A 19919-nucleotide genomic window follows, 5' to 3' on the forward strand; every position below is an offset into this window, starting at 1 on the left:
GACTTTTTAAATATTCCACATAACAAAAGTGTTATTTTCATGTCACCAACTATATTACTTATATACATATGCCAAAGAGTTAACAAAAGAATTAAGAGATGCCCTATCAAAACCAACAGTGATTTCTTGCTTCAGCAATCTGAAATAACCAGTTTCTATCATAGACAAAGTATAGACAATATTTACAGAAAAGGGCTTTTGGGATCTGAGAGCAATTATCTTTCAGAAGGTAAATTAAGATCTGACTCTGTATTATAGTACAACAAATCCACCAATGATCTAGAAGTACTCGCGGCAAACCGGAAAGATGAACTTCCTGCAACTGGGATTAGTATTTACAAAATATACCGATCAGCCACACAGAGGCTCATATAACTTTAAATATATATATATATACACATACAAGCACACATATATATATATCTATATATATGTAACATATAAATAAAATTCAAAAGAACAAGGTAAAAATAAGAAAAGAGCTTCTGTCTTTGGAATGTCTAAAAGATGACTTAGGTTTTTACTCCAGTGTTTCTTTACACGAATATACTTAACAAGTGGCACCTTTCAAAGCGTTACTTAGTCAACTAGGTAGTTTTGCTGAAACAATGACTTAAACAACAACAAATAAAAGTAACATATTTCCAAAATTCACAAAGAAAATAATGAGGAATTTACAGATTTGAAATGATAACTGTTTACAGCACTGGGGAATATGGTAAAATATAGGTGACCTAGTGTGCATCTAGCTTTCTCACTGCTAACACAAAACTGTATGTTTACTTCCCAGATTTAGTATATGGCTGTGTTTTCCACAGATACCGAGATATGTACCTGCTGATCCAATACAGCAAACAGAAAAGAAGAGGCTTTAATTGAAACCTCTTCTAGTTTAGATTCTCTTTAAATAATTATTGCTGAGTTTAAAACCTCAGACTTTTAACCTAAAGACTACCAACTAACTGCCTCTGCGGTTGGAATGGAAATGAACATGCTTCCTCTCAAGAGTTTAACTCAAGAAAAGCCGTTAAGTTCCTGGCATTTTATTCCTTCAACAAATTCTCAAAATGTACTAAAAAAAGCTTAAAACAGAAATACAGCATTTTCCTGTGGCTTGTAAAAAAAAAAACAAAACAAAACAAACCAACAACCCAGAACTATTTTATACTGCATGCATCTACTCTGTAATATTCTGTTTGCAACCTCATTTCTTTAAACACATAAAAAAGAAAGCTGACCGACAGTTTCATGGTTTTCCCACGAAGTTATTCTTTACCTCATTTAAAAATGGGAATCTGATTCTGATATAAAGTTCCAGTTTATTTTTCAAATAGATATGCTGGCTGTGAATTAGAAGATGAAACTGTATACAGTATTACCTGAGTTCATTGATTCACAGACAACTTAGCACAGATTAAACGATGTTTTCCCAATATTCTTCTACAAGCTTAAAAAAAAAAATTATTCTTTTAGGTAATGTTTGTAAATTATTAAAAAAAACCCTATAATATATTATTCCATTGTTAATATTTTCAATGCTTGAAGCTTTAACTGTAAAAATCCATCTTTTACTTTTCTGAAAACTTGTTTAGAGAAATTTGAGTCCCAGAAACATTTTCAGCTTTCAAACTTCAAGGTGTCATCGAAAAACATTGCCTATACTTTGCCACTCATTTGAAGATTCTTGTACCACTTCTTCTAAATTCAGAGCACGACTAATATCTTCCCCTTCTTGTTCTTGATGACTAGCAGGCTCTTGTACAGGACCTACCAAAGTACCATAGAAAAAGACAAATGAGTACCATTTGATGTGCAGTGTAAGACAAATGTAAATATAGCACTTGGGAATAAAGGAATCATGCTGGGAAAAGCATTACACAACTACTTCAGATTCTGTAAATTCATTACATGCTCTTTGAAAAATTTAAAAAAAACCTAATACAATGGATTGTTTTCCTGTAATAGTTTTTGAATTCTCTATTTCTATACTACAGAGCTTCACATAAAAAACAAGGAACCATAAGCAGTAACCAGTTTCTGTTTCCACCTGCTTTTTGGCTTGCATGTTCAACTACTAGCGCATCAACTCTGGTCTTTGGCTATTAGTGCCTAATTCCTCAATAACTTAAGGGAAGTGTTTTGTGCTTTCCCAGTAAAGCATATCGCTTTCTGCACTCAGCGTTACTGTCATTATGCCACATACCAGTGTAACCATGAGCCCGTTTCATGTGCAGCTTCATATTGCTTTTCTGTGTAAATCCCATTGCACAATAATCACATTTATAAGGCCTCTCTCCTGTGTGCTTTTTCATATGGACTTGAAGAGCACTCTTCTGGTTAAAAGCCTTTTCACACAGAGTACACTGAAATGGTCGTTCCCCTTAAAAGAGAAAAATGTATTTAATTATTTCTCATTTCAACATAAAAATACAGTTCGGAATTCAGGAAAAATCATCAAGATGACCTAGAAATCAAGTAGACATGATGTTTTCCTTGAGACTTTCTCAAAACAGCACTATGGCTCCATATAATGAGTAAAACGTCCCAGATTAAACAGCTGAACAGTCCTAAACCACTGATATTGTTCTCTTTCCTATCCAATTTAAGTAAATTATTTAGTAGAGGTGTAAAATATCAGTTTACCAGTTTGACTCTTCTGTACTCAAGAGGACCACCACCTTTCTACATCATTTACAAAAAATGTAGATAAAGTAATATTCTTGAAAAATTCAGACAAAGCTGATGTCTGTAAGAAACGCGGAAGTTGAATGTGTTAAAAAAAAAGTTCTGGTAGTTTTACATGGGACCTATGGCTTCCTATGCCAATAGCTACTAGTGATCTCCATTTCTTACCAAAGCAGGCATATTCTTCCAAATCTGTCAGAATACTAGTAATTTCTAAATAAAAGCTCAAGAACATATTCATTACAAAAATATTTAAGAATTTTAAAATATCTGCTTTGCAAAACCAGACCTTTGCTTCAACAATCAACACCACAACCTCTGACATCAACACAAGACACACTGCTGTATGTCATTAAGGACTTCTAAAAGCACTTTCTGAACTTACAAATACACTTTGTTATTAGCACAAAAAAGCACAAGCAGGAGTATAAATACTTTTCCATAATTTTCTTTACAGAACCAATTTCTCTCTTCCTTCATTACCTGTTAGGGTTCCCACATGCACTGCAGCTTCCATGCTAAATCCAACTTCTCACACAATCAATAAAAGATCCTTTAAAGCACAGAAGTGTTCTTTCTATTTTTGTTAACAATGATTTCACTAGTCTGAAGTGAAATTTAGGTTTCCTGAGATATTTTTGACTCCAGGATTTTTATTCTGTTAAGATGAACAGTCTTTTCAGTGTTGTGTAATGAATTACCACATGGCTTTTCGGTACAACTAGAAGCATCTGCTTCCCTCTAATTTCAGCAGCATTTCTCCAGACTGCTCTTCACTGATAAATCTGAATGTAAAAGATACTTAGAGCTATTCAGAGAAGCAATGTGTTTTCCTTCTGGCCACTGATTCAGTAGAAATTGTTAATCAAGATAGAAATCACAAACACTTTCTCACAGACAAGGATCATACCTTTAGGAAAGCAAATCAGTTTAGACTTATATTAATCTTTCCTATCATAGTTTATGTAAGAGCAGCCATCTAAAAACTTCTGTGCAGCAGTTTTACTCTTTTGGTCTTAAGGGATTTTTAAAAGAACGTTCCCTTCTGAAAGAATGACTATCATGAGGATTGATTTGTTGTTTCAACAACATCAGACAATAGTTATATAAAAATGAATTTAGCAAGGATTGTTACAGTTTGTAGGCATTCCTAACACATGAGCACCCAAGTACAAGAAACCCCAAAATATCTGAGGATTTACTGAGTAAATTACAAGCCATTCCAAAACAGAAAGAATTTTTCCTATGATGGTGCAGATTTATGAGAAACAGATGCATAAAGGGACTCTGCTCTGTTCCCAGCCTTCCTGAAGTGTTCCATGTCCATTACAATAGGGAGCAGGAATCAAAGCAGGGAAAAGGGAAGCTGGTTGCCTTTCCTGCTTTCAGATTATTTTGTGAAACTCTTAACTAGAATATTGCCTTTTTTCAAAGTCTGTATTATTTAAGTCAGTTATGCAGAAAGCAAATTATTGGGGAATTCTAGACTTTTAATCTCATTGGATTGTAACTCCTGCCTCTCTTTTCCTGCCCCAGTATAACCAGAACGTTCCTTTCTACCACAGTAACCACAAAGCAGCTCTGCTCCCCTTCTTTAATTTTATTGTCAGGAAGAGCAGTCACCAGCATTTCTCTTGGAGCAGGGGGTGGAGGGAAGAGAAGCATAAGCAGCCAGCCCATTAGATTAGAATACAAAGGGTCAGCAGACACCCCTAACACATAAAACCAGCTCTAGCAGATCAGGTCAAAGTTTCCTCCCATATCCAGATGAGAAACCACCTTCAACCAGTTGGTAGGAACATCCCTTATAAAACATGCTTATACACACCCATAGTACAGTAATTGCAACTAGTAGCAATTGATTAGTGACGAATGCTGCTAGCTGACAAATGGCTGCAAATACCCATTACCTTTATCAATAGTTATTGCTTATGTACCAGAAGTTAAGTTTTGCTGAAAGTGGGATGACCCAGCCCACTAATATTAAAGTCTATCCTACCACACTTGCACTGAAAACTTCCCCTCCTGTTAAGATAATCTCTAGTTGCCATAACCAATACATATCACCCACACCGCAGTATTTCACAACTTGATACATAAGGATATCATCCCTTCCCAGCTCAATGATCATCCGTGTTCTTCATCTGCTTTTTATGCCCAGTACCTCCCCTATCTATCCATGCCTTCCCATTGCAATATCTCTAAACATTCTCTTAGGATTTCCAAATCTCAGAATTTTCTTAGCAGTAGGACTCAAACCATAAATTCAACAAGTTGATGAATCCTCTCTAGCCACCCTCTTATCCTTTCAGCTAGAGAGTTCTCAGCAACTGAATGAAACGTGAAAAATAGTCAGGGCCAGCGCCTGGGACCTCTCTGGCTCTCAGCTGCCTAGCAAACCTTAACACCCCAAAAAAGCTCAACACTCACGTGTAAACAAGGTGCAACAGCACTTGCAATTACTGCCCCCCCACTTCACCTTTGATAGTGTATGAACTACATGCTGAATTAGGCAGCCGAAACGAGCCAAATTTATTTTACCAGAACAAATTAAAAAATGCCACAGGAGGCTGCATATTGTATTGGCCAGATCTAATTCATCCACAAACATTTGGAATCACTGAAAAATTATTCTCCGATTCATCTTTTTATCCCATGGTAAACAAGTACCAGACTACATTAATTTCTTTGCAAGCCTCATGATGTACTGCAGAAGCCAGAAAGAAAGCACAGATATGTCTCAGTAACTGCTTATGTGAAACAGTAAGTATGAGTTAATGTAACCCTGATGGAAGACAGTCACGCATCATCTAACAATGGCTCTTCTACATTGTCACTGCTGTATGGCACGTTAAAGCAGTTTCCTAGACTGCGGCAATCTTAACGTGTTTTCAGTTTCATCTACTTTACTTTTTTTTTTCCTCTGCCTGTCTTGAGGAAACACTTTTATCATTTATTATTGATAACATCACAGTACATAGCCTTAGACACAGACTGAAACTCCACCATATTAAGTGCTTCATGAAAAAAGACCAAAGAGACAAATCCTACCTCTAAGAGCTTGCCATAAATATAACATAAAAGAAATTAACAAGAATATAGGGACACATTAAAATAATGTAAATTATCAATACTGGCAGTGGTGTCAAGACACCAACAGCCTATCAGATGTCATACAGACACATAAAAAGAATTCAAAGATGCTACTGAATAAATATTTATAACCCTCCCAAACATTTGGAACAGCATGGTAGAATGCGTGTGTATGGGTGTGTGTTTATATAAGATCGCATTTGTCAAAAGTCAGAGAAATGAAAGTTTTGATGTATTAAATGAGAGCATGCACAAGACACTGGGATATATGGGCAAGTTTATACTTCAAAGATGCAATATTAAAACCTGCAAGACTAAATCTGAGGGTGCAAAGTGAAGATCCATTCAAAATGAAACTCAAACCATATGTCACAAGACCGGCTAGTGATACAAACCGAGGAAAAATGACAGGGTTAACAAGGTAAAAGCTAAAGGAAGAGATTAGGAACTTTGCTTTAAATGCATGAGGAGCAGCCAAAAGTTACGTAACAGAAGTTAATACTGGGGAAAGAGAAAGTTCTGCCTGACTCACTGAAAAAGAAAGTTACCCTTTTTTGGGAGTCTTCTTGCGCTACGGCACATCCAGTCAAATTCCTTGGTCCCCTCCAGCTTAGTAGCATAAAAAATAACTTTCCTCTTTCCTTTTTTAAACCTGGCAGCCATGACTGCTCTTTATTGGCAGCAGCGGTATCGAAAAGAGAGAAGTTGTTTTGGAGAATTGACTCCTATATATTTAGAACTCGTGTTCTTAAGAACACTGTTACCACACAGGAGGGGAAGGGGAAGGCAGTTGAGCTATCCTGTGTACAGCTTTCAACTTGTAGCAGGGCAGAAGCTGCAACCTGAAAAGCACTTTTCTCACAGAAATGTGTTCTCCCTAGGAGAAGTTAGTATAGTCTTTATATTTATAGAGCAACGGTTGAAGAAAATAATTAAGCAGAAAAGAACAAAACAAATTAAAAGCACTGGCATTAGAAACAGATGAACTGAGCAGTAGTTCAATGACCAAGAAGCACTGCATACAGCAGTCAGAATCAGCAGTCAAGACAGCCCCTTATTTAATGTCACTAAGCACACCCACTCATTTGCACGTTCTCCTATATGCTTGCAGAAGATCATATCTGGTGTCTTTACACCACTTTAAACAATGCTTTAAAAGATGCTTTTATTAATCTGTTTCAAAGACTGACAAACTTCTAGATACAAGCTCCTGCATTCACATTACCACTGCAGTACTGCCAGTCCCAAAATACAGAGCATCTTAGTCACACCCCTAAACATGATGTTCTGGCTTTAAACAAAACATCAGAGTTTCTGAGATGTCAAGTTTGCTGTTTCTCATTTTAATTTCTAGATTCTTTGGGTTAGAAATGTACCTGTTTTTTTTAAGCTTAAGTTGATATTTAAATGCAGTTACCTGAAACCACGAGAAAGGACTCCAATTATAACACCCATACATTCATGAGAAAAATCTTGCAAGATAAAAATCATTCCTGATGTTACCTGTGTGAATGCGGCAATGTCTTTCCAGCTGACTTGGCTTAGCAAAAGCTTTTTCACAAGTATCACACTTAAACACTCTAGGCTTCTGGGAACTCAGGGAAGGTCCAGCCTGATGGGTTTGCATGTGTTCCTAAGACAGCATAGAAAAAAATCACATTTCAGACCATTTTAAAAAACTTCAGTACTTAGCATAGAAATATATTCACACTTCGAAGATGAAAGTAGAGGATCTTTGTCAACTGCAGACAAGCTAGAAGAAGATGGAAGTCTGCTTTTTTTTTTCTTTTAACTAGAGATCATTTTTGTATATCAACTCTTTGTAAAGGTGATGCATCACTGTCTTTACATTTCTGAAAACCTGTCAATAACTGTATGCATGGCACTTTTTTTTTTTTGCATACAGTAGTCCCTTCACTAATTACCTGAAACAAAATAAAAAAAAAAAACCAAACTAAAAAAACCTAAAACACCAGAGCTTTAGAAATGTTTTGTTCCCTTACAAACATGGATTTTGGACAACTGTGCATTGCAAGTTAATAGTGTTTTTTTCCCCCTCCTCTCTACAGTATCCATCTCTCTGCCTTGCCTGATATGGAGGTATTCCTACTTGGCACCTGAGTAAGTATCACTGTAAAACTGTACAGGCCTCAAAGAGGGGACTATCACAGCATAGACACACGCAGCTGCACAATATCAATGTGCAAACAGAACCACTTGACAATGAACTCTTAAATTAACTAAAAAAAAAAAAAATCACAAAGGTCCTTATAAGTAAGAAAGCAGAATGAGGCCACGACACATTTTATTTTTATGAAGAAACATTAAAAATAGTTCTAACTTCAGTGTTTTTAATCTACCGATGCTGGGCCCAGGAGTTTTGCAAATTGAAAGGAGTATCTTACGTTACCTATTAACTTTTTCATTTAAATCTCTTTATTAACACCAAGACAAAATTCAGATAACAAAAGAAACCAAATACAAATGTATTTAATTTAAAAAATCTATTCAAGAACTGTACGTGAAACAGTATTGTGAGTACTTGTCCACTTTCTAAAATGTGCGTGGACATTCTTTTCTAGTCTATTCATTACAGACTAAAGACTACTAATTAGTCTTTACTACACCTAAACAATAAGCCTTCTTGATGTCTATGAGGTCCTATTCCTCACTCCATGAACTGAAGCAAATTGCGTCTGCAGAATTTGTTTTCACTCCAAAATCAGTGAGACAGTTACAGGGAAGAATATCATTACCATAGTAATTATAATAATATAGTATTATGGAGAAATAATAAAAGGTCTTCCCACAAAATCACAGGAGATTCATAAACCACAGCTTAGTTGGAGATGAAGAAAATCTTTTGCTTTTCTTGCTCATTACCTCCTGAAGCACTGAAAGGGTGGAAGCAGGCTATGACCTACTTCAGAAAAATTACCTGAAACTGGCTGCTGCATTCTGTCCACCATCAAAAAAAAAAAAAAAAAAAAATCAACCCAAAACAATGCCAAAAAACCCCAACAGCCCCTCCCTCCCCCATTTTCAACATGAAAGCAAACAGGAGAGCATCCAGACAGCTACCATACAATTTTCTCTATCAATTTTCTCATAAGAAACAGTCTGTGATGCAATTTTGTTCCACTGATCTGCTGATCTCTTATACTTTTCCTGTAAAATATATGTTTTTGAAAATAGTTCATGGGAATACAATGCTCTGAAGCACAAGCACTTCGTACAGACATACTTAGTATTTATTTGTTCATATTGTTCGTATGATGTTTTTACAAGTTTATTTGTGTAATTCTCATATTTTTCAGATACGGAATATCCTGGGGTCCCAAATAAGCATTATCTAACTAGAAAATAAGAATAGGAAACCTTTGAAAGGTCTCTTTACCCCCTCCTCATGCAGTGGTATGCAACTCTTCTGCCCCACCTCTCTTGAAACGTTAATTCTCACTGCCTCTGAAAGTATGGCAATAAAAACAAACTGCAGACGTACTGAGGGTGCACTCGATCCTCTCATCCAGATCATTGATAAAGACATTAAACAGAACTGGCCCCAATACTGAGCCCTGGGGAACACCACCTGTGACCGGCCACCAACTGGATTTAACTCCATTCATCACAACTCTTTGGGCCTGGCCATCCAGCCAGGTTTTCACCCAGCGAAGAGTACACTTGTCCAAGCCATGAGCAGCCAGTTTCTTCAGGAGGATCCTGCAGCAAACAGTGTCAAAGGCTTTACTAAAGACTAGGTAGTCTACATCCACAGCCTTTCCCTCACCCACCAAGTGGGTCCCACTGTCATAGGATGAGATCAGGGTAGTCGAGCAGGACCTGCCTTTCATAAAGCCATGCTGACTGGCCGGATCATTTGGTTGTCCTATGCATGCCATGTATGGCACTCAAGATGGTTTGTTCCACAACCTTCCTCAGCACCGAGGCCAGACTGATAAGCCCGTAGTACCCTGGATCCTCCTTCCAGTCTTTCTTGTAGATGGGTGTCACATTTGCTAACTTCTAGTCAACTCTGACCTCTGTGGTTAGCCAGGACTGCTGATAAATGACGGAGAGCGGCTTGGTAAGCACTTCTGCCAGCTCCCTCGGTACCCTTGGGTGGATCCCATCCGGACCCACAGACTTGTGTGTGTCTAAGTGGTGTACCAGGTCACTAACTATTTCTCCTCAGATTATGGGGGATTAATTCTGCTCCCTGTCCCTGTCTTCCAGCTCAGGGGGCTGGGTAAGCAGAGAACAATTGATCTTATTATTAAAAACGGAGGCGAAGAAGGCATTAATTACCTTGGGCTTTTCCTCATCCTTTGTCACTATGCTTCCCCTCGCATCCATTAAAGGATGGAGACTCTCCTTAGCCCTCTTTTTGTTGTTAATGTATTGATAGAAATATTTTTTATTGCCTTTTACAGCAATAGCCACAAACAGGGTATATTTCCTAAAAATATGATACTAAAGTGAAAAGAAATCTATTGAAAAGCTCTCCTGAGAGCTACTTAATATAAAGACATTGCCTCTGGCTCCAGAAATTTCTTGCTATAAATTCTGGGAAGCTGGCAAAATTCTGGGCAAGTTATATTATATGTTTGCTCTTTTTTAAAGCACTCCTTCAAATCACTGCCTTTTAGTACCTCTCAGAGATAGGATATTGGCCTGGACATACCACTTGTCTAGTACAGCCTAGTATTCCTAACAGGAACATTCTATAATCTGATTAAAAACTTAAACACACCACTAATTTTTTTGAAAATACTTGGAAGTATCAGGTATAGAGAAAACTACATAGAAAATATCACTAGACAACAGTAATAATATAAGGATATTTTAAAACAAATGTTTCCTGTGTAGATGTCACTTGTACTCATAAAACAGAGCATCTAAAAATCAAATGACAGAGTGTAATGTGGATATCTTCCTATGATTTCAAAAGCTTATCTGGAAATCAGGATTAGCAGTGATGACACACATGAGCAAATAAATGAAAGCTTTTTCTGGCACTATTATTTGCATGACAGGCATTTGCATTTTTCATTCTGTAGTCAATACATGCATTAAAATCCTCTCCATGCTCTAGGAAAGAGTTCCCTATCTGTGAATACATTATCACTTAGATTCCCTCTCTCAGATGCACACCTCTCGCACTCTAAAAGGAAAGGAAAAGTAAAGGGATAATATATGCCTTTCATTAATATTGCCAAAAGCCCAAAACAAAAGAATGAGTTAACGGAACAATCAACTGTTACTACCAAATACCTTAAGATGTGTTGCTCGCTTAAAGGCTTTATTGCAGACATGGCAAACATGTATTCTTTCCTTGCCATGAACCTCTTTGCTATGGTGCATCAACATGGTGGCTGAAGAAAAGGTTTGACTACATTCAAAACACTGGTGCACACGACCTTCCTTTTCTGCTTGACTGCTTTTAGTCACATTAGGAGAAACTTCTGTCACCTGTAACAATTTACAAAATCACTGTCAAACAATTTCATAGGCATATTCACAACAGTGGTTTATTTTTCAAAATCTACCTCAACATGACCAATTTCTGGAGAGTACTTGCTAGCAATTTACTAACACTAAGAAAATAAATAAGTTGTATGCAAATATGAACTTGCATTTCATCACTCTGAAGAATGACACATATATGTATTTTAAGAAAACAGAAAGATTATAATAACTATGATCAAATTCATTTATGCATTATAATAGAATGTGTTTTGTGTTTGTATCAATATTTTCCTATATTCAGTTTTACATTCCTGAGATGATTCTCATATTTCTCACTGAACAAAATTCAAAACCAAAACCATTTCAGACAGAAAATAAAGTATCTCTGATTTTACAGAGGAGAAGAATATTTTCTATCTGTTTAATTTATTCATTGCGGACTCTATTTTCAGAGGGATTTTCTCTCTGATTCCAATGAGATGGCAGCCCTGCAACTGCATGCAGACCTTGAATTCCTCCTGTTTGCTCCCCATGCTGCACGTATCAGTATACAGGCACTTCAGAGGCACACGGTTGTGAAAATTTTTCCAAGAAGAGTGTGAAGTTTGCTCTATTATGTCGTCGTCTCGGCACCCTTGTTTGTACACATACACTTGAGGTAGGCCCCTTCCCTTCAGCCCTTATTTTTGAGGCTTCTCTTGCCCATATCAGTCACAGCTTGTCCACATCTTGCCCTCTGCTTGCCAATCCAGTCCAACACTTCTTCACTTGATTGTGGATCACCATCTGCCTCTCCCATTTTTTCCTATTTCAGAGCTTGCATTACCAGGTTGGTTGAAAATATTCATTTTGCCTTCAACAAGAGAAGTCTGAACTACTTCTTCTAATATTAAAACTGTATTACATATGTAAAAGTTTCTATTGAAATTCAAGTACATAAGAAGTTGAAAAGACTTTATGTTGCTCCACTGTTAAAGCAATTTAGTTACAAAAAGAAAATGGAAAAGATTTAGCGATAGATGCTTCTTTTTTTCCATGGCTCTCAACTTCGTCTATTTTTATTATCTAATTACAAACTCACTTGGAAATTTTTGGAGCAGTCTGTGTTGAGAGCATGGTTATGTAATTTGTAGAAAGAAACACATTATTAATTGCATTTCTTTTTTGTATATGAAGTGTTTTTAACTCAAAACTTAAAACAGAATCTGAGTGACTAGAAAGTCACAGTGAACCTCTTCCCAATACTCTCATTTGGAAATGACACCAGCCTTCCTGCTTCAGGATATAGAGGAATCATTCCAGTATTTTGATTAAATAACGTCCTTTACCCACAAAAGATACAGAAATATATTATAGCTACCTGATATGTTATTTCATCGGAGTTTGCAGCTGTTGAATGGGGCGTATGGCTCACCAGTATGACTTGCTGTGAGCCTGACCCACTTTGGCTAGCAAGACTGGAATCTGTGAGTATGGCAGGGAACTGCTGACCCTGTCAAAGACGAGAGAAAAGAAAAAAGGTACAATAACTATATTTAAACAGCTAACTGTAGTCATGTAAATTATTTTTGTACCTCAAACCTATGTTTGTTTTTTTTTTTCACTTGAAAAAGTCCATTCCAAAATGCTATCTGAACAAATACTACTGTTTTTTCTCCTTTTCTTCTTCCATTCTAATTCTACCAATTTACAGGTAACAACAGTTGGAAGTCTGTAAGAGCAGAGATTCAGTTCTTATTAATTTTTTTTTTCCCAGCCTTGCATCAATTGCTGAATGTCTCAGCCTTCCCTTGTCCGCCTCTTTAGCTGATACTTTATTTAACCCCTCTATTGTGCTTTCCTGCATCATCCTCCCACAATATTTTACTTTTTTTGAATATCTTAATTAAACCTACTTTCAAAAATACATTAAATGAAGGTACAAAATTACTAATGAAGATACACAACTATGAATATCACACTACTTCTTCTATTTCTACATTACTGTTAAAAACTTCTCAATTTCCCCAGGAAACACAGTACCTTTAAGTACTACCTGTCTATTTATCAAGACTCCTGCAACATAGACAGTATTTGCATAGTACCCAAAACAATGTTTCATTTTTGTTTATGCCTGCCTGAACATCAGGCATAATATCTGATTAATAAACATCAACATTGCCAAATGGAACTGCTTAAATTATGACAAAATCTGAAATGAAACCACAAGTTGCTTTGTTACTCTGTGATGCCAGAAATCACAAATGTGTCACAAGAACTATTTAAGAAGTCTTTTCTTCCCCTCCCCAGAGCAAAACTGCAAAGAGGGAAGCATATAATCATCCTCACAGACTTTGCTTCACCAGGTTTAATCACATCATATGCTAGATAAACAGTCTTTCATTTATACACATTTACACATTTTAATTTGGGTCAATGAGTAAGTAAAAAAACAATCTAAACCTAGTTCAGCCAAGAAAGAAGAAGAAACAGCGCAAGTTTTCAGATGCTAAACCTACACTGAAATGCCAACCACACAATGACTCTAAATTTTCGATTTCTGGTCTTTTAATATTATTTATTGATTGTTTTTATTTTTTTTCTCTGGCCTATACATTCCGTTTTGCCAACACATATTTGGCTCTTGATGACACCACAAGAAAAACTTACGATAAAAATCAAACTAATGCTAAAGCTACTGAGATACAGAATCATAGAATGGTTTGGGTTGGAAGGGACCTCAAAGATCATCTAGTTCCAATCCCACTGCCATGGGCAGGGAAACCCTCACTACACTAGGTTGCCCAAAGCCTCATCCAACCTGGCCTTGAACACTTCCAGGGATGGGGCATCTACAACTTCTCTGAACAACCTGTTCCACTGCCTCACCACCCTCTGAGTGAAAAATTTCTTCCTTATATCTAATCTAAATCTGTCCTCTTTCAGTTTAAATCCATTGCCCCTTGTCCTGTCACTACATGTCCTTGTAAAAAGTCCCTCTCTAGCTTTCCTGTAGGCCCCTTTTAAGTACTGGAAGGCTGTGATACGATAACCCCAGAGCCTTCTCTTCTCCAGGCTGAACAGCCCCAACTCTCTCAGCCTGTCCTAATAGCAAAGATGTTCCAGCCCTCAGGTCATCTTCATGGCCCTCCTCTGGACCCGCTCCAGCAGCTCCATGTCCTTCTTGTGCTGGGGACTCCAGAGCTGAACGCAGTATTCCAGGTGGGGTCTCATGAGAGCAGAGTGGCAGAATGACCTCCCTCGACCTGCTGGCCACGCTCCTTTTGATACAGCCCAGGATACGGTTGGCTTTCTGGGCTGCCAGTGCACATTGCCGGCTCATGTTGACCTTCTCATTCACCAGCACTCCCAAGTCCTTTTCCTCAGGGCTGCTCTCAATCCATTCTCCGCACAGTCTGTACTTGTGCTTGGGATTGCCCTGACCCATGTGCAGGACCTTGTTGAACTTCATGAGGTTCTCACAGGCCCACCTCTCCAGCCTGTCGAGGTCCCTCTGGATGGCATCCCTTCCCTTCAGCGTGTCCACAACACCACACAACTTGGTGTCATCTACAAACTTGCTCAGGGTGCACTCGATCTCACTGTCCATGTCTCCAACAAAGATGTTAAATAGCACCGGCCCCAGTACTGACCCGAGGAACACCACTCGTCACAGGCCTCCACTTGGACATTGAACCGTTGACCACAACTCTTTGAGAGCGACCATCCAGCCAATTCCTTATCCGTGAAGTGGTCCATCCATCAAAACCATGTCTTTCCAGTTTAGAGACAAGGATGTCGTGTGGGACAGTATCAAGTGCTTTGGATAAGTCCAGGTAGATGATGTCAGTTGCTCTTCCCCTATCCATCAATGCTGTAACCCCATCATAGAAGACCACCAAATTAGTCAGGCAGGATTTGCCCTTAGTGAAGCCATGTTGGCTGTCACCAATCACCTCCTTATTTTCCATGTGCCTTAGCATAGTCGTCAAGAGGATCTGCTCCATGATCTTGCCAGGCACAGAGGTGAGACTGACTGGCCTGCAGTTCCCTGGGTCTTCTTTTTTTCCCTTTTTAAAAATGGGGGCTATGTTTCCCCTTTTCCAGTCATTGGGAACTTCACCAGATTGTGACGACTTCTGAAATATGATGGATAGTGGCTTAGCAACTTCATCTGCCAGTTCCGTCAGGACCTGTGGATGTACCTCATCAGGTCCCATGGATTTGTCCACCTTCAGGTTCTTTAGATGGTCTCGAACCTGACCTTCTACAGTGGGCGGTTCTTCATTCTCACAGTCCCTGCCTTTGCCTTCTGTGACTCGGGCTGTGCAGCTGGGGCTCTTGCCAGTGAAGACTGAGGCAAAGAAGCCATTGAGAACCTCAGCCTTCTCCATATCCTAGGTAGCCAGGCCCCCCGTTTCCTTCTGGAGAGGGCCTACATTTTCCCTAGATCTCTTTTTATCACTGACATAGCTATAGAAGTTTTTCTTGTTGTCCTTGATGTTTTACATGGACCAGTTGGAGAGGGTCCAGAGGAGGGCCACGAAGATGATAAGAGGGCTGGAGCACCTTTCCTATGAGGACAGGCTGAAAGAGTTGGGGCTCTTCAGCCTGGAGAAGAGGAGGCTCCGGGGTGACCTTATAGCGGTCTTCCAGTACCTCAAGGGGGCCTACAGGAAAGATGGGGAGAGGCTGTTCAGGAGGGCCAGTTGTGATTGGACAAGGGGTAATGGTTTTAAAATAGAGGGAGGTAGATTCAGATTGGATATTAGGAAAAAAAAAAAATTTTTACCATGAGAGTTGTAGAACACAGGAACAGTTGCCCAGAGAGGTGGTGGATGCTCCATCCCTGGAGACGTTCAAGGCCAGGTTGGACGAGGCCCTGAGCAACCTGATCTAGTTGGAGATATCCCTGTTCCTTGCAGGGGGTTGGACTAGATGACCTTTGAAGGTCCCTTCCAGCCCTAACCATTCTATGATTCTATGATTCCTGGCCAGATTTAACTCTATCAGGGCTTTAGCTTTCCTAACCTGATCTCTGGTTGCTCAGACAATTGCTCCGTATTCTTTCCAGGCTACCTGTCCTTTTTTCCACCCTCTATAGGCCTTCTCATGGCCTCTATAGGCCTTATATGATAGTGCATACAGCACTATCCTTATAACATTTCTTATAACACTACCTGTTATTAAGGACAGTCAATTTAATTTAGATTCTGTCCTGATATTTGTCGTGAAAGAAACTGTCGCAACGGCTCTTCAACTCTCATGTTCACAAGAAGTAAAATACGAGTTTACCAAATTAAACAATAAAAAGTTTAGGAATGCTAAGATATACTACTGAATAATGATGAAGTACATAGTTTAGTTTATCATTAAAAACTGATCTCAAACAATGTTTGAAACAGTAGAACTTATCTGTTCATTGCAAAAAAAAAATCCTGCAATATTTATCCGTATTTCTGTTTAAATATTTTATGCTTCTAGATGTCAGTCTGCACACACTGTTGGCAGAAAGAAGGAAAGTTAACTGAATTACTGAATTTTCAAATACAGAGCAAAATTATTTTCTAAGCAAAATCTCCAATTCCTGCCCTGTGAGACAGAAACATCTGTCAGTTCAGAAAAGCATTGCTTACCTGTGAAGTGATATTAAGTGTAACTGCATCAAGACCACCTGACAACATTCCCTGAGTGTCAGCAAGAGTCAAGGTGACACTACCATCTCCTCCAACTCCCGATGAAGACATTACCAAATTCTGGGCCGAAACTGTAGACTGAGATATGGGTGTTGTTGAAGGAAGGTTTGTTCCACCTGTTGTATTAAGTTCTGGAATATATGCAAAACAGTGAAAAAAAAGATCAACTCTTGGCTGCAAACTTATTTTAATTGAACTTAGTAATTTCTAATTCACTTTCTATTCTGGAAGCAAATACATCAGTTAAACAGCTAATCATGTGTGAAAAAGCATCAGAGGTCAGATGATAGAAAAATTACATCTGAATGTAGCTTGATGAACATCATAATGCAAAGCAATAACTTTGTAACATGGCATGTGGGAGACGACTCATTGCCAAAAAGACACCTGAAGAAGTTTCAGGTTACACATTTCTGTAGTCTGACCACTTTCAGAATTCTCAATGAAATACACTTCGACTCATGGCAGTGAAACAAAAATCTGAAAACTCTGTAACCCAACACTCCCATCTTATCCTTGCAACATGGTTGATAATCCATCACAGCAAAAAAGGCCAGTGTATTGTTAATAGGTATTTCACAACAGTTTATAGATTATACAGACTACAGAGACTATAAAAGCTGTGCAATATTTTATTACAGATTTGCCAACATGTGACTAGAGGCCTCAAGGCTCTCAGGTTATGATCAGCTCCAAAAACCTGAGAAGATGAGACAGAAGTTACAACAAAACTGTCTGGTTTTACTATTTCATTTACTAATTCACTACGCAAGAGCATGCCTTAACATTCAAATCTTACAGGATACTCTGGAGTAGGCTTCCCTCAGTGTGACATTAAAGCACACTTGCTTTATAGACATATACAAGCACTAAAGGAAGCTATGAAAGGAGACAGATGAAAGGAAAAGGAAGACGGAGAAATTTTAAGTATGCATAAGAGTAAAGAAAATTAATTACAAAATTAATTAAATTAAATTAATTTAAAATAAACTCATTTAAATGGCATAACAATTTAAGGCTAGCGAGAAAACACGCAAAGCCATGTAATTCCTGAATTGTAATGTGCAAGACTATACTATTTCAGAATTAGTTACCTAGTCTAACATCTATTTTTTAACAAAATGTTATTATTGTTAATTAGAAAAATCACTGTATGCATACCTGGAGCATTTAGTGAAGTGCCCTGAGAAAGAAGCTGGTCGTTGCTTATAGTTAACGTAGCACCTGTAGTCTGACTGTTGATGGTTGGTGCTGTCAGCCTTAAGCCACTATTCAGATCACTGCCTCCAGAATTATGCTGAATAAGATCTTGGCCTGAACAGAAATAAGTTCTATTATAACTGGAATGTCTCAACATTATTCTGCTACTGTACCTAGAACTATAAACGAATAATCATAAAATAAGAAAAGTAGAAAAAAAACCCAACCAAAATAAAAAATTCATTTCTAAGCAGATTTTTATGCAGAGGGTCAACAAGTTTTTATTACAGATTTGATTATGCATATCTAGATACTAACATGTATAGAAATGCCTGTGCTTATTAGTAAGACAAATACTGATCTTGCTTAGTTAGATTTAGGGCATCACCTCTGTGAAACCATAAAACCTAGTAAACTAAAGACTAATGGTTAAAACATGATTATTATTTTTTTCAGTTCTACTATATGAAATGAATTGCACTGAACATGTCCTCTTTTGGAAAAGATATCACTTTCACGTAGTGTTAATTTTGTGAAATGGTCAAAAAACATGGTACACAGAAACTGAAAGCAGATTCTATCAGTTGTTGGACAGCTATACTCCATTTTCTTTAATAAGCAACGTCCATTAGCAAGCAGGAAAAACACAGGTGGGGAAACATGATAACTTAACAGACATTACTGTCATGACACTTCAAAAAATTACAGAAAATAGAAAAAGAGAAAACAAAAAAAAAGAAAAAAAAAGGAAAAGAGAGAAAAGCACTGAATATTTTTCTGGATCTATTAAAGAAATGTAGTAATACAAAATACAAATTGTCTTTGGCAGAAGTGGAAAGCTATTTATAATGTATATAGGATCACTCTCTAAGACATAGTAAGAAAATTGGTCTAACTTTTTTCAAAAGAAACTTAAGTATTAACCACATATTATAAAGACCGAACAGTGTATCTAAACAATGGTCAGAACATCTTTTGGAACACGGTTCCACAGGCATTTAAACAAAACTACATTAAATAAACTCATCTCCAATGCTTGCTATACTTGTTACCATCCCAGTATTACCCAGAAGTTGCACTACCTCAAGTGAGGCACCGTGAGAAAACAAGAACTGGCCATATGGGCTTTGCCGCTGAGAAAAGTATCTGTTGAACCACCGCTATGAATAAAATAGGGAACAAATCCAACATGCATTCTCAAAGCAAATGCATTTGGTTTTCAAAAGCAGATTCAGGGAATACCTTTTAAAGCTGATGAATATAAAAAAAATATCACAGAAAAGCTGTGGACAGTGAAAATATTCTCAAATGCTACTGTACTGTAACTTTATAAAATGGAGATCTGGTACCATTAAAGATCATTAAAAATACCAACCAGATATTGTAAGAGTGATTTCTTGAGGACTTCCTGACGAGCTCGTAGTAGTAGAACCCGAAGCATGAGCTAGAACTTGACTCAAACTGGAATTATTTATGGTCAACGTTATCTCGTGTTGTCCATTTGAAGATGATACCATACCCTGTGAAGTCATAACTTGAGAGATGTCCTGTGCACCTAAATATAAGCGAGTAGAACCAAAAAAATTCCACTAATATCCTTTCTTTATAATAGATTGAATTTTTACAGCAATTAATGCATTACTTTCTAAATTACTATTAAAGATGCAGCCACGGTAAGATGTGAAAACTTGTACTTTAAAGAAGAAATTGTTTTCATACCCAATTTATTCCTCTGCAGGCTAAGACCTTCAAAACAAAGATTCTGCATGTTTCTAAAGAGTATAAATGTTCTTCAATATT

General features: G+C 37.7%; 1 protein-coding gene across 3 annotated transcripts in view; it reads right to left on the reverse strand.

Moving 5' to 3' along the window:
• Window positions 1-431: 431 nt before the first annotated feature.
• The window catches only part of ZNF236 (zinc finger protein 236), an 86964-nt gene continuing 67476 nt past the window's right edge, over window positions 432-19919 (reverse strand). For all 3 annotated transcript variants that reach the window (XM_086608530.1, XM_086608532.1, XM_086608531.1), the window contains 8 exons: window positions 19495-19674; window positions 18081-18233; window positions 16860-17050; window positions 12605-12736; window positions 11050-11247; window positions 7282-7411; window positions 2204-2380; window positions 432-1767 (listed from right to left, as the gene is read on the reverse strand). In XM_086608530.1, the coding sequence (XP_086464656.1) occupies window positions 1640-1767; window positions 2204-2380; window positions 7282-7411; window positions 11050-11247; window positions 12605-12736; window positions 16860-17050; window positions 18081-18233; window positions 19495-19674 (1289 nt within the window). In that variant the 3' untranslated portion in view covers window positions 432-1639. The remainder of the gene's footprint in view (window positions 1768-2203; window positions 2381-7281; window positions 7412-11049; window positions 11248-12604; window positions 12737-16859; window positions 17051-18080; window positions 18234-19494; window positions 19675-19919) is intronic.

Source organism: Tauraco erythrolophus, chromosome 3 (genome assembly GCF_009769465.1).
Source record: "Tauraco erythrolophus isolate bTauEry1 chromosome 3, bTauEry1.pri, whole genome shotgun sequence".
In the NCBI taxonomy this organism is placed as follows: Eukaryota; Metazoa; Chordata; class Aves; order Musophagiformes; family Musophagidae; genus Tauraco; species Tauraco erythrolophus.